Raw genomic sequence first — 14,748 nt, 5'->3', positions numbered from 1 at the left:
CTTTCTAGTAGCTGGTACAGTGTTATGTTTTGGATTCAGTATGAGAAGAATGTTGATAACACACTGATGTTTTCAGTTGTTGCTCAGCAGTGTTTAGACTAAAAGTCAAGGATTTTTCAGCTTCCCATGCTCTGCCGTCAAGCAGGTGCACAAGCAATTGGGACGGGACACAGCCAGGACAGCTGACCCAAACTGGCCAAAGGGGTATTCCATACCGTGTGACATCATGCCCACTATATAAACTGGGGGGAGTTGGCCTGGGAGGATCGCTGCTCAGGAACTAACTGGGCATTGGTTGGCGAGTGTGAGCAATTGCATTGTGCATCACTTGCTTTGTATATTCCAATCCTTTTATTATTATTGTAATTTTATTATTGTTACTATTATTGTTATTAGTTTCTTTCTTTCTGTCCTATTAAACTGTTCTTATGTCAACCTATGAGTTAATACTTTTTTTTCCCCGATTCTCTCCCCCATCCCACTGGGTGGGGGAGAAGTGAGCGAGCAGCTGCATGGTGCTTAGTTGCTGGCTGGGGTTAAACCACAACAGTAAACCAGCACAGGAAGCTTTGCAGGCTGCTCCCCCCGCCCCCGATTTTGGTGTTACTCATTTCACGAGATAGTTTCAGAATGTTTTTGAAATTATGAAAATGCTTTTATTTCCCTCCAGCCAGCCTCTGATTTTACTTTGTGTGTGTGTGTGTGTGTGTCTCTTTTTTTCAGGCACTCAAGGAGTTGCGCCGCCCCCACCAGCCCCTGTTGTTGGGTTGCAGACTCCATCCACTGGCCTCTTAGGTGCCCGGCCTGGTTTGATACCACTCCAGCGACCGCCAGGAATGCCACCCCCTCCTCTGCAGCGGTTTCCCTTGATGCCACCGCGACACATGCCTCCCCACATGATGCACAGAGGGCCCCCGCCGGGGCCAGGGGGCTTTGGGATGCCTCCCCCCCACGGAATGAAAACCCCCTTCCCACCGCCCGGTCACTTTGTGAGACCTGGGGGGATGCCGGGAAGCGGGGGGCCAGGCGGACCCGAGGATAACAGAGATGGGAGGCAGTTTAGGAATGACAGGCAGACGTTCACGCCTAACAGAGACCAGGAAAGGTTTGGAAGGAGATCTTTCGGAAATCGGGTAGAAAACGATCGTGAGCGCTATGGTAACCGCAACGATGACAGAGATCACGAGCGACTTGGTAATCGTGACAGGCGAGACTGGGGACGAAGAAGCCCCGAGCGTGATAGACACAGAGACTTGGAGGACAGAAACAGGCGGTCCAGTGGCCATCGAGACAGAGAGAGAGATTCGAGAGATAGGGAGTCTCGTAGAGACAAGGAAGAAAATCGAGGAAAGGAAAAATCAGAGATGACAGACAGGGCAGATGGCGACAAAAACCATGAATCTCATAGCGGCAAAATGGAAGACGCAGACATTGTTTCAGAACTTGCTGCGGGAGAGTCTGAATCTACAGGTGTAAAACCTGTTGAAGAGTTAACATCCGAGGCTACCTCATCTGTGGAGCAAGCGGAAAAGGATATGGGCTCAGTGGCGGAGGCTCCTCGCTAGCGACTGGAAGTTGTCGAAAGATGACAGTGACATTTGTTGGAGTGTAGAGCTTTAGAGTTGTACAGTCTGCTGTATTATATTTGCTTCTGCTTATATCACAGCCCCTCAGTAGTTGGTGGGGAATTGTAAGCAATTTGATTGCTTCCCTTCTATTTAAAATAGCCACAACATAACATGAAATACTGAAGATATGATTAAAATATTACCCATTTTTGCTGTAACTTTTTTAAAGTTTTGACTTTAAAAAGTTTACAAATCAGAAGTAGAAGTGCTTTCTATTTTTTTTTTAATTTAAGAAAAGGTAACGGTGAAAGCTCCTCAAAACAATAGGGATGTGTTTTTAATAAACTCTATTTTCGTAACAAACTTTAACGTGTGCTATTCTTCCTACACTGCACTGAAGTGGAAAAGGAGTGTTCAACATCTTAAAGTTTGAACTGTTAATGCTGTACTGGAGTCTAAATTAGACTGTTTTGTTTATATTTGTTGAAAGAAGTACATCTGTTTGTGTAGCTATTCACAGAAGCAAATTTTTATTTGTAATAGTCATCTTGATTTTTAGATTGCTGCATTTTAATGATCTACTTGACCATACTAGGTAAAAGTTAGTTGTTTTAAAATGTTAATTGAAGAGTTAACTGTTTAGTGTTTGCAATGCAATCAGTTTTTTTTCTTTTTTTTTTTTTTCTTCTTCTTCTTTTCCCCCCCCTCCAACTGGTTCTGTGGTAAATGTTGCCCTAATTAGCCTTTTTTAAAAAAGTGGACACCTTCAGACATACTTAGTCTGCTCTGCTTGTGATGTTATAAAATTACTGTGTGTGGTGGGCTAGGAAGCACACCGGTTCAGCATCTTTTGTACTTGTTATTCATTGATGCTTTTTGGAAAGCGGGGTGAAAGAGAAATCAAAGACACCAAAACACAATATAAAATGCTATTTTTTTTAAATGGGGCTGGGAAAAGGAAGGGAGGCGGGAGGGTGCGTGAGGATTTTAAAATGCTGCCTCTTCATTCAGACAAATCTGGGCTGCTACTGTTGTCTGTGTTAACGATGTCTACCTCCTGTAATCCTGCAAGAGGTAGGTTTAAAATTTTTACCCACCTAGTGTTGTACCTATCAGACTGATGGACAGAGAGTGCATTTTCTTGTATTTGTGTAAGTTTTGCCATCTTCTCTCCGTATCACTCAAGTAATGTTGTCAAATGTTAAGAGGGCAAAGACTAGTTCTTGGTGGTCGGCCCTTCAGGCGCCAACAGCGCTGTACTGAGCGGAGTCGGAGCCCTGGCAGTTCTGCCCCAAAGACGCTCGCCCGTTGATCAGCCACACACCCAGCCTTCAGTTGAAGCTTGTTTAACTCTAGAAACGTAGTGGGAAAATTGTATGAATCCTGTGCATATTTAATATTTTTTTTTTTTTTCTCCTTGATATAGGTGTGTTCTACTTTGAAAGTTGGGTTTTTTTCCCGAAGTGAAGGGCAGCTGCTTTCTTACATCAGTACTTTTTCATAGCTGCTCTGCGGCAGAGGGAATTTTTTCTGGGGGAGGGAGGGGGGTGGGAAAGCAAATGTGGAGTTATGGACTGGGGAGAGGACATATATTTTTATGTTCTTGCAATAGCAGAATAAAGAGAAAAAAAAAACCTGTTTACATACTTGTAGTGAACTCAACTTCCATGTGTTGCAACTTGTGTCCTTAATGTTTCTTTCATGCTGGGCCAGTGGAACTAACTTTTTTCATACAAAGCCAGACATTTATGTCTTAAGTTTTAAGACTTGTCTTAGTAAAAACTGCCGTAATTCTATAAGGAGGTAGGATTTTTTTTTAATGAATATACTTTATTAAAAGATTTGACGACAAGAATGAGACAGAAGGCTTATCTGTTCACACAAATGCCACCTCACATTCTCTCCATTTCCCTTATTAGGAATTTGAGGACAAAGCCTAGGAAAACCTTGGATGTCCATTGCAGAACAATTTCTTACTGCCTTCTGAAGCAGTGATTGTGTAATAAACCTACTAGTGATGCATCGTCTTTACAGCATCACCAGTGTAACTGTATCCCACCCTTCTACAACTACCAGCTTTCTGGTTTTAAATGAAGACAAGCCAGAAATTTGTACGTAAAGATTAGCTCAGTGCAAGCACCCATTACTGATAAAGACAATACACTGTTAGCAATTAATACCTTGGTGATTGAGCCTATGCTTGCCCATTGCAATGATTTGTACATAAACCAAGCATTACTTCTACATCCTTCAATACAGCAGTGACCTCTAGGGTAGTGTGACGTCAGACATTGAACCCAGCAAAACAGGTTTGAAAGTCAAGATCTGCATGTACCAGGCTTTCAAAGCAGCAAGGTTCAGCACTGAGAATGGCAGGGAGAGGAAGCAAGCGATAGAGCTGTCAGAGCTCCCCTTCCTCTACAGCTTGACCTACAGTTGTTGAGCACTTGGTATTTGTGGGTGTGCTCAGCCTCCCCTGATGCGTAAGGAGGGAACTGAAAGGTGCAGTCACTCTTAATTCTTCTGCAGCAGCCGAATCAGAGCATAGACTAATCCACTGGAAGAGGTACAGGTGGGTAGAGACTGTACACACAATTGTTTGCCACCTGCAATGAATGTTAAGTTTAAAGTGTTTTTACAGTATTATTGCTATACTACCAAAAGCCATTCCGTTTGTAACATGCTACACTGGAATCTGGGTGTCTAGAACTACAACCAACTACTTCCATGAATATCTCTTATGTACAAGATAAAGGAATGTTGATACAAGTCTTCATTAAAATTAGTAATCTTCTCTATTAAAGACTTGGAAATCTGTGTTTAAGAGGTACACGCAAGAAAAAGACAAAAGCTGGCACTAGTATACAAGGATTACACTGCTGAAAAGCTTTATGGAATTAAATACAGAACTTCTGGCCATGTGTAATCCTTTTTAAGGAAAGACCTATTCCATGCTAGACACTCCTGCACAGCTTGAAGAAAGGAGTTGTCTTCAACACATCCAGACTTTCACTGCACACCAGCCCAGAACAATCCAACCCACATAGCCAGAGGTCCAGGTGAGGCACAAGGACACATGCTGGAGCCAGACCATTTTATGTGCTTAACGCTTCCCCACCATGTGCACACACACACTTTGCAGTCACATGTAAGTGTCACAAGTGTCATGCACACCCCATTACATTTTACAGCAAGAAGGTATTTCTGCAAAGCAGCATTTGTCCTTTGGCACATAAAACCCCTGGCTGTAACATGCAGAGGGTGTCAGGTTACCACCACACAACATGGGATTCTGTCACAGGGAAACACATGACAACACAAGAAACAAACTGATGGAGCTCAGGTCTCAGTTGTGCCAGGGTGACTGGCTGAAAGCAACTTGTTGGATGCTGTTGGTGTCTAGCAAATTAACTACTGACATTGTGAACTCCAGGCCTACTTTTCCATGTTAGCACATCAGCAGGTAGAGGTCTGGTGTTTGGTTTTTTTTTATAGACAGCAAGACCAAGGTGTATTTGCCCAGCATGTTTATTACACAAGTTTGAAACCTACAAATGCTGCAACTTTGCCAGGAGGAAGCCCTGATACATAGAGTGCCTACTGCTCTTTGGTGAGTAGTCTTGCCAAAGCTCATAAAGCTAATCCTCCAAATCACACAGTACACTATTAGTTTTGGTGTTCAGGATGTGACCACTACTACACATCTTCCATTACACAGAACAGGCATTGCAGTTAGTGAAGTTATACTTAATGGTTACAGCAGATGCTTTAGCAGAAGACTACAGAGACATTCCATCAGGGTCACTTTAATTGTAATATACATAATACAAAATTAAGTCAATCTTCACCAGTTTAAGTGATACTCAGAATGCAGAGTAGTAATGGGATTAAGTGATACATCTTTTGCTTGCACAAGCTTGTACAGCATTTGCAATGAAATACAGCCCATTCATCACTGTTGTCTTAAGGATCTCAGGTACAATACTTAGCTCTTCGCTATTCCAATTACACCACAAGCTAAACGAGGGCCAGCATTTCCAGTTAATTTGCTCTCATTATCTCCCCCTCTACCCAGGTCATCACGTTTTTCATGGACCTAAAAGAGAATTGAAGATATCTTAATTCATGTTATTGCATAACTAATCAACATTTTTCACTACTCACATCAGTAGCAGCAGTGACAAGCAGTATTGCCAGCTACCTGCAGGGTGTTACACAACAGAGAACCTATTGTAATTATGTGATGCTGAATGCCAAATTGATAGTCACACTAAAAGAGTACACTTGTCTAAAAAGATAAGTTGCCTTCAGCTGAATTTGTTTGAACTGGAAGTCACCAAAACCCCATGTTTCAAAAAGTCATTACTAGTCCAAGAGCAAGCTTGGGCTTGACATTCAAGGTCACCCTTACAACACAAGGCTGACCACTGCACTGCAGGTGCAGTGCCTTGGCCACACCATCCAAAATGCTACACTACACATCTCCCCACTCCTTGGCCATCAGCCCAAGCCTGTTGCATGCAGGAGTATGGTGATCTCAGCACACACTGGGTTCCCAAGGGTAACAAGACTGACAGTGCTCATGGGTGGCCAAGTCCACTCAGCCTCTGCCTTCCTCCTTCCCAGGGAGGCCACAGCACAAGTTACACCAGCAGCTACCAGACCCGTACTAGTGAACAGTGCCCCAAAGCGCCCATTGCCATGCCTTTCGGTGACAGCATTTGTGCCAGACTGCCAGTTCCTTCATCAAATTGGGTTGCTTTAGTCACTCACAACTGGAAGAAGCAAAGTTAAATGGAACATCTTCAGAAGGCAGGCAGAAAATTAAGATCTCATGGCAATGAAGTGCCATACTAATACACAGAGGACTTCAAGGCAAGGCTTCAAAGAACTCCCCACATTGGAAATCTTGCACCAGAAGTTCTATAACAAACACCAGGGACTGGCCTCCAGCATCAAAAAGTCTCCACTCACTGTCAAAACTGCTCTAGAGTTCCTTAAAGCATCCAAGTAGGCACCAAGACACTTACCACCATGGTACGTCCAATTATGCTATGTGGTCCGCTAAGAGAAATGATGGGATCTTCCATTTCCACTTCTGCCACTCCTCCTTTAGCATTCACATTGCCAAGATCTCCCACATGCCTACACAAAGATGCAGAGAAACACAGAGAAAACTTAGTTAAATTGAAAGCTCTTTTAAGTGATGGCCTGGACAATACAATACCCATAGTTACTAGACTCAAGCAGTCCACCACCTTATTGTAACAGCATGTATGTCCTCATTTACCACCACCAGTCAATCTTGAACACTTCCACTATTTTAACTCCTTTAGTTCAAGGGATGATTAAAGTTCAGTCCTAGGCAGAACTTGAAACTGGTAGGTTAATCAACTTTGGGGAAAGGAATGCCATCACTCCCCAACAAGCCAACAGTGCACAACTCTTATAGCCAAGAATTCCTCCATGCTCATGGCATCTCTCTCTGCTCGAAGAAAGTCTCTCAAATCAGGTGAAATAACCTTTCCTGCATGTACAAGGTTTGGTGTAAACACTGCCACTATTCTTAAAACCTTTTAATGTCTGTCACACATCAGCTATTCCACAAGCAGCTGCAGGCTTTAGGTTTAAATACGATTAGTAAAAGCAGTTTGTCAAGTGACAGGTCAAAGGGGATGCATTAAGTGCTAGCAAAGTTCTAACTGGTACCAGACATGACTATTTTGAGTTTACTTGGCATTTTCCCATATACTTGGCATTATACCCTTGCACACAGTTTTTATCAGAGCTGGATCTCTGCTAGGACTTTCCCTAAGAATTAAGCCTCAAGCAGTTCAGTCTTCACTGAACTTCTGGACATTCCAGCATATTGTTTCCTACACATCTGCCCCAGATAAACTATTCACTCAAAAGACAAGTTGATGATGTTCTGCAAGACTCTTCTATCCAGATTTAGAAACTTGAATATCAACTCATTTCTAAAACTCTCCATGCATGCAGGGTAACCAGCTCAGCTCCCTGAATGCTGACTACCAGCTTCTTAGCATAGCACCAATTTCATATTTTTAACCAAGTCCTGCAAGATCAGGTCAAAGGCAGTTTTCCCTTCAGGAATTTGCTTGATTTAAGCTTCCAGGAAGCTTCAGTCCAATTGTTTCAACTCTACACTGATAAAAGCATGATCTAGTTCTCATACCCTCCTAAGGAATTCCCCAGCCTACAGCTGCCTGAGCAGGCAGGTTACACCAGAAGCAGGATTTGACAAAACAGAACCAGCAAAAGCCACACTGTTCATGCAACTTTGACCTTTAGCACTGGAGCAGTTGGCTGCCAGTGAAGCCCGTGAGCACACCATTTCATGCTGCTCTGTCATCCAGACAGCTGGCTAGCAGCCAGCTTGCTTGGTCTGGCATGCAACTGATCACTCAGGTATGAATTATCAGTCACAGAAGGTGCAGTTATGGACATAAACATGAGCATTTGAAGGCTAACCACAATGCCAAGTTGGTGCCAATGCTAGTCGAGACCCTACCTGTGCAAGACCAGCCTATCTTTTACACTTCCTCCTAGCTCCACTCACTACAATACTGGCCTTCAGCTCTTGTGCAGCCCCCTCCCAGCCCCCAAACCCAGTCAGCATACTATTTAAAACCAGCTGTTCAGACTTCAGGTGTCAAACATGCAAGCATTTCCTCAAGGTAACTGGACTATGAAAACTGCTTCCAGGGGAAGAACTAGGTCTCAGCTCCCACCGAGGTACAGAGATATTCAGCATAAGCATCACACCCTGTACTGATACACAGCCCCCGAGTATGTACTGTTGGTAGTACAGTACCTAAGCTAACAGGCTAAGAACAGCCCAGCAGACCCAATAAAAAGCCACCATGCCCAGGCACACACAGCTTTGTACTCATCTTGCAGTCTCCCCTGAACCCTCAGCACCTTCCACTGATGATCCTGATCTGCCACATGACAGGCCTGCATACACCTCAACAACCAACAGTTTAGGGCTCCTGTTGTCAAAAGCTGGCCTCGAAACTGAATCGGATAACCACTGACCAAATAAGGCTTTAACACATGAATTGCCCACACTCACATCTTGAGAAACCTTCACTCAGTAAAAGCCTTTATTTCCCCTTCTCCCCAAGCTGTGATAAAACCAAGATTATGTCCCAAAGACTACATTTTACCCATACTCTTGTCAGACACCTTGGCTTCAAATTGCTGTACAGTTATCAGAGCCTTTAAGTGACTCTAGAAGTCCTGCAGGAATTACCAGTTTTCTTCTGGTACTGTCCCGGCATTATTTATGAAGTGGCCTCCCTAGCACAAAGTGGCACTTAGATGCCTGCTGCATGGAGTAGCTACCCAGTAAGAGGCCAGGCACATTAAACTCACCTTTCTGCATCCTTTGGTCCACCATGCTGCTTGCCTTCAGGATTGAAGTGAGAACCTGCACTGGTACACCCTGAAACATAACACAGCCATCAAAAGTAGATTTTTTTGCAGCAGCCAGTTTAAATCTGTTGCTTATGCACTACACCAAGGTAGTCCTCCTATAGCTAGAAGTGAAATAGCTACTCTCCCGTTACACATTCTACTAATCCTCTAGAGGTGAGTAACCTACTACAAACCTACAAGTTCAATAAAGTAAGATTACTCCTTCTAGAATACTCCAGGCTCAGTTGAAAGCTTTCTTCTTAATACTAGGTTGTCAAAGTACTTGGGTTACTGCTTGATATGTCAAATCTTGAACACCAGCCTAAACATGTTCAAAGTATTAAACGGGAAGCAATTCCTTAGGAAACATCATCATTTCTTAACACAGATTTGCAGTCATGAGACCCAGGTACACCTATACTAGTTGCTGCTGCAACACTGAAAGCAGATCTTTAAAGCTGAGCAATCACGTTACAGCTGTAAGTCAAAAGCTTGGATAGACATCTTACCATTTGTACTGTCACCAAATTCATGGACATGGAAGCCATGATCTCCATCAGTCAAGCCACTGATTCTTCCGGTAACTTTTACTGGTCCATTACCCTTTAATGGAAAGAATTTATTATCAGGAAAATGACTATGGCATTAAATGGCCTTCTGTCAAATGAAGCTTCCTAGTCAACAGAACGCACTGGAGACTCCACTACAAGTTCAGCTACCAAGACATCAACAACTACCTTACATTAACTGATTCTATATGCCAATACAGTATGTCACAGAATGTTTGCATTTATTTAGCCACCTAAAATGTACTCTTCCTATTATGTATCAACAAGGAAAAGGAATGCCTTTTACTAGATTGCTTGCTTTTGAGAACAATCACGCACTTCCATTTGGAAGCACAAGTAACCCCGAAGTCATTCCTCCTCTACAGATACAGTACTGCCTGTATGCAGCCCCAACTTCCTTACCGACTATAAATGAGCGAGCACTCAAAAGAGCTCCGGCCGTTCGGCAACTACAGCTCCATTAAGCCCTACTCCGATAGTGGTAAACAAGCTCCGCAGTAAGACTAGGGCCGGCTCCAGCACCGAGCTCAGCTGAACACCCCCGAGCAGGGCAGAAGGCAACCCCCCCCCCGCTGCCGGCCCCATCACTGCTCCCCTCCACACTCCTCCGCGCCGGGGCCCGCAGCGCCCGGGTCGCCCAGCACCGGGCGGGCCCAGCCTGACCCGGGGACACAGCAAGAGCAACAGCCCCGCGCCCTCCCAGCACCGCGGGGCCGCGGCCCACGACGAGCCGGCCCAGCGCAGCTCCACCGGCCTCCGCAGCCGCCGGGGGGGGGGGGGGGGGGGAGAAGAACCGCGCCGCCGCCCGCCCCGCACGATGACTCAGCACTGCGGCCAGGCGAGCCCCCGGGAGAGGTGCAGAGCGACTGGGTCGCGCCCTTACCTGCTGCTGGAACTGGATGACGCCCTGCACGGGGCCGTCCCCCTTCATCACGCACACGGCCTTCAGCGTCGCCATCTTCCCGCGGCGGCCGGAGAGAAGCACACGGCACACAGCCCCCGCCCGAGGACTAGGGGTCGACCCCCCCCCGCGGCCCTTATATAGGGCGGGCAGTCAGGGCCGCGGCCAATCGCGGCGCGCTCGCGGGCCTCCTCGCGCAGTTATTACGCGGCGTTCGGCCAATCGAGAGGGCTGAGGCGCGGCAGCGCGCGGGCGCACGCTAGTCGGCGGCAGCCGCCTCTCAGCCTGATGGGAGGGTGAGCCGCCGCCTCGCGTTGGGGCGGGTTGTGTAACGGCAGCGGCGGCCGCTGCTGAGGGCGGAGCGGGGCCTCGGCGGCCAAGCGGGGCCCGGGCCTGGGCAAGCTGGGCAGCGGGCGAGAAGGGGTCAGACCCCGCGCTGTGGCCTACTCCGCGTTTTCTGTCGAGAGCGTGAGGGAATTTGCGCCTGCGTTCCACATCGTGGTGGCACTTGGGCCCGGAGGAGGCCCTGTGCTTTAAGCAGTCTCACGTTAAAGCCTTCTCTCCCGAGTCATCGCGTGTCTCGGTCTTCTAAAGTTAGGATTTCACCCAGGCATACACCACCTCCTTCAGGCTTGCCCTAAAGTAGTGACATGGGGAGACGCAGCAGCAGTGTTGTTTTCCTTTTCTGCAAACGTTTTTCTTTTAGTATCTGCATCATCTTCCTTCCACTGGAGGCTCTTTTCCAGTATTACTGTGACTGAGGTGTGCCGCATCGTGAAGTCTTGTCTAAAATTGGAATGTGGTTTTGAGGTTGCGTCTGAGTGGCTTTGCATTTCAAAATAGTTGCCCTGCCCAGAAGATGTTTTGTACAGAAACCATCAAAGTTAGTCTGAAGCTGGTGTTGCTCAGCTGCTGGCTTTTCTTAGAGACACCTTTGCACATAGGCTATCCGTGGCAACAGGCTGGGTATGTAGTATGCAGCTCGGAGCTCTGCTTAACATGGAAAGCATCTTGGTGTAGCCATGGACCACTCCTTGTCTGAGGGCTGTGTAGGGGAGAGATGGCAAAATAGATTCTCACTATGCTGATAACACCAGCAAACCTTAGACTCCAAGGGAAGGTTAACACCAGACTTGGGGAGCATACAGCTCTGCAGTTCTGTTCAAAGATCTGCAACCTTTGAGCATTTTAAGAATGAAACATTGCATTTAATTAATTCCTTTGGCAAAACCACATTGCTTGTTTTTCTGCTGTGTTATTAATGGAGAAATTAGAAGCACAAAATGATTTTGCAGTACCTGGGACTTTGGGTAATCTGTGTATATGACTGAGGTATAAATGACTTAAAGCCCAGGGGTTTTAAGTCACGTGGTTGAGAATGCCATATGGTCAGGGAAGGATGTACAAGGTTTGTTTCACACATCAGACTCAGCCATGACACCTGAGTCATGGCTCAGGTGACATTACTGAAACAAACAGGGATTTGTTTTCTTGTATGGTGTATTTGCTTGATAAAGAAGCAGCAGGGGAAAAACCCCACATAAATCCACGGAGACTATTTGTCTGAGAGACAGATGAAGATTTGTAGTTTGATCCCGGAAAGAAGCTGAGAGAGAAGGAGAGCTGGGCAGCTTCCTATGTCGGAGGCATCTTGGCACTGTGAGTTAAACTCCCTAGAGTTTCATTCCTGATGTAACTGGAAAGAAGAGGCTCTGTAAATTACTTGTGAGCAAACAGGTCTGTGCTCATGGCACAACATGCAGCACCCTGATTGCTTGCTAGATCAAGAGGAAAGATTCCAGTGACCTTGAGGCAAATCTTGTTTGATTCAAAACGGTTTGTAAACTTGGAGGGATAGTAGTGACTCATTTTACTTTCAGTCATCTTTGGCTTCCCATATCACTATCTCTACTTGTCAGTGCCCTTTCATAAAGAGGGGCATCTTGAGTGCTGTGTTATAGTGCTTTCTCTTATTTTTAGGCCTGTCTCCAAATCTGCCCATGTTTTTATCAGACAGGTTTTCCTTCCTTCCTGGAAGTAAGTTTTCAAGATCTGCCCTTCTTCATGCCTCTACATGAATGTAGGGCAAACAGATGGGTAAGAGCCATATCTGTCAGGCTTCTTAATATGTGAAGTGAAATAATCTGAAGTAATGATTTCAGAGATTAATCACATTAGGCATCAATGTCAGGTTACCTGTGAAGATAGCCTGAGGTGTCTGATGTCTAAGTTAGGCAGAATGCAGATAACAAAGCTGACGTGCTAAGAGACACCATGGTGAAGAGATCAGCAATAGGAGGCTAAAGGAGATATGTGAATTTCAAAGACTAATATACAAGAGTTTGTATGGTGCATGGAGAAAGATATCAGTAATCTTATATAGGTCATGGCCTCACCCTTTAGAGTATTTCCTGTTATTCTTTTTTTTCACAAGTACAATAGAAATACAAAAGTATTAGTTTACGGGTGTACTCTTTCACAGAAGTCTTACATAAGAAGCCAGGGAAAGGTTTTTGTTTTGTTTTCTTCCACATACTTCCTTTTAAGTAATTTATTTTCTTAAATCTCACCAGTAGGTGAAAAAATCCATCCCAAAGAAGCTGAACAGGGTGTTTGGTAACACATTATTTTGTTATTGGCAGTATCGGAGTCAACGCAGAGAGGAAAGAAGAAAAAGTGCAAGGTGGGATTACAAACTTTGGTAGCAAGAACTACAGTAGGACAGAGGATCTGGCAGGCATCAGAAAGAGTGGCATCTCTTGCAACTCTGGCACCTCTTGTTTGATGTCCTCCTTTGCCCCATACCCTGGTTCTGCCATCCCATCTTGGAAGAAGCCTAGAGCTTGGGCCTAGCTGTACTTTTACAGGTAAACTGGTGGTAAAGTGGCTGATCTGGAGCCCAGAGGGTTCAAACGAATACAGGAGGGACAAACAAGGCTGGGTGACACAGCTTTGTCTATTTGCCCTGTTCTGTAGTTGCCTGCAAAGCATATCTGTTGTAGTAGGGGAGTGAAACAGTTTTTAGTGTTCATCAAAAGGGTCGGTCTCACCATGTAAGGGTAGACACACATTCAAGATGGTCTTGGTTATTTCCTAATTTGCCAACTTAAAGGGCTAATGAAATAATTACTGTGTGATATAGGTTCACAGAAGTCTAATCTATGTAGACAGAAGATAATAAACTTATAAGCAAAATATGCAAAAGTAACAAAAAATCCCAAACCCTTATGTACTGTAAAAATATGGCATATATCAAGCATAAAGCCTGTGTAGCACATTAACATGCTTTCTGATCAAGATTTTATATGGGTTAAAAAATTAGAGAGAATTTTGAAGGTTGTGGTTCCCATGGCAACCATACCTCTGGTGCCTTGTGCAAATATATAGTATTTTCTACTTGTGATGACTCTTCTGGAAAAATACAGAGTAAAACTAAGATTACAGTGGTAACATCACTCCAGATTGCCTGAGTCTGTGTGCATAGGTGCTCACTCATCAAGATCACTGTCCACAAATGTGCATTAATGCAGTTTTTTATATTTATTCTCTTACATTAAGAAAAGCAAACAGAAACAACATTAATTTTGAGTAATAATCCTTCCTATAGGCCTATTACCTCCTTGGATGCATGTCTCTGGAGGGGAGACTGCTGGTGAGATAAGTACAGGCGTGCTCATCCCAGCATTCAGGAAAGCAGACAACTGTCTCTTCTCTGCAACCTGGTGCTCTAGTGACTGAGAATCCCAGTGGGGCTGGATCAGAGCAGTCCTTCCTCCTGCTCCTGGAGCAGATCTTTTGCTATTCTTAACCTATTTTTCCAGCTCAGCGGCTGCATAACCCTTGTTACACGAGGGTGATGAGCAGTGGCTTCCCAGTGTGGTAATGGACAGGTTGCATGGTCTTGTCATCTAGAGCTTCTCTGTGGAAAGGTGGAAGCTGCATTTCCAATGTTAGTGTGACCTTGTGCTGTGGCACTGTAGAAGACTTGCTGCATTTGAGAGTCACCTAGTGCACAGAGAACACAATATACGCATGTTTGTTCAGGCTTGCTCAGTAAGGAGAGTGCTGCACCACATGTAGCTTATTCTGTGTTTCGAATGGTCTAGAAGAGGCTTGTGGGTTGGTTGTTTTTTTTCCTTTGGGATCCCACAGTCTAGATGCTAGAATCTCCTAGTGTCTAATGCTTTGTCACTGGACTCAACTGTCTACACATCAGTGTCTAGCACCATTTGAGACGCTCCAGGCTATCTCCTCTGGCCTCTAGCTGCTG

The 14,748-nt window shown here is 45.0% G+C and overlaps 2 protein-coding genes across 5 annotated transcripts in view; one reads left to right on the top strand and one right to left on the bottom strand.

Annotated features, from left to right (window-relative positions):
* SCAF4 (SR-related CTD associated factor 4) overlaps positions 1-3,426 on the top strand; it is a 48,003-nt gene extending 44,577 nt beyond the window's left edge. For all 4 annotated transcript variants that reach the window (XM_030021116.2, XM_030021114.2, XM_030021115.2 and 1 more), the window contains one exon: positions 724-3,426. In XM_030021116.2, coding sequence (XP_029876976.1) covers positions 724-1,565 — 842 coding nt within the window. In that variant the 3' untranslated portion in view covers positions 1,566-3,426. The remainder of the gene's footprint in view (positions 1-723) is intronic.
* Positions 3,427-5,080: 1,654 nt separating this feature from the next.
* On the bottom strand, positions 5,081-10,664 carry SOD1 (superoxide dismutase 1). Its single transcript, XM_030021120.2, has 5 exons — positions 10,461-10,664; positions 9,518-9,611; positions 8,967-9,036; positions 6,599-6,713; positions 5,081-5,664 (listed from the first exon to the last, which is right to left on the bottom strand). Exons 1-5 carry the CDS (start codon positions 10,533-10,535, stop codon positions 5,554-5,556), a joined length of 465 nt encoding a protein of 154 aa, XP_029876980.1. The 5' UTR covers positions 10,536-10,664; the 3' UTR covers positions 5,081-5,553.
* Positions 10,665-14,748: the final 4,084 nt, after the last annotated feature.

Source organism: Aquila chrysaetos, chromosome 7 (assembly GCF_900496995.4).
Source record: "Aquila chrysaetos chrysaetos chromosome 7, bAquChr1.4, whole genome shotgun sequence".
Taxonomy (NCBI): domain Eukaryota; kingdom Metazoa; phylum Chordata; class Aves; order Accipitriformes; family Accipitridae; genus Aquila; species Aquila chrysaetos.
Note: the sequence above shows the minus strand (reverse complement) of the source record. Positions and strands in the feature narration are given on the sequence as shown.

Bases quoted from the DNA above. Each gene is read 5' to 3' on its own strand.
- SOD1 (XM_030021120.2), bottom strand. From the start codon at position 10,535: ATGGCGACGCTGAAGGCCGTGTGCGTGATGAAGGGGGACGGCCCCGTG. The intron at 9,612-10,460 runs GTAAGGGCGCGA...TTTCCATTAAAG, and splicing joins TCATCCAGTTCCAGCAGCAG to GGTAATGGACCAGTAAAAGT. The intron at 9,037-9,517 runs GTAAGATGTCTA...GTTATGTTTCAG, and splicing joins ATTTGGTGACAGTACAAATG to GGTGTACCAGTGCAGGTTCT.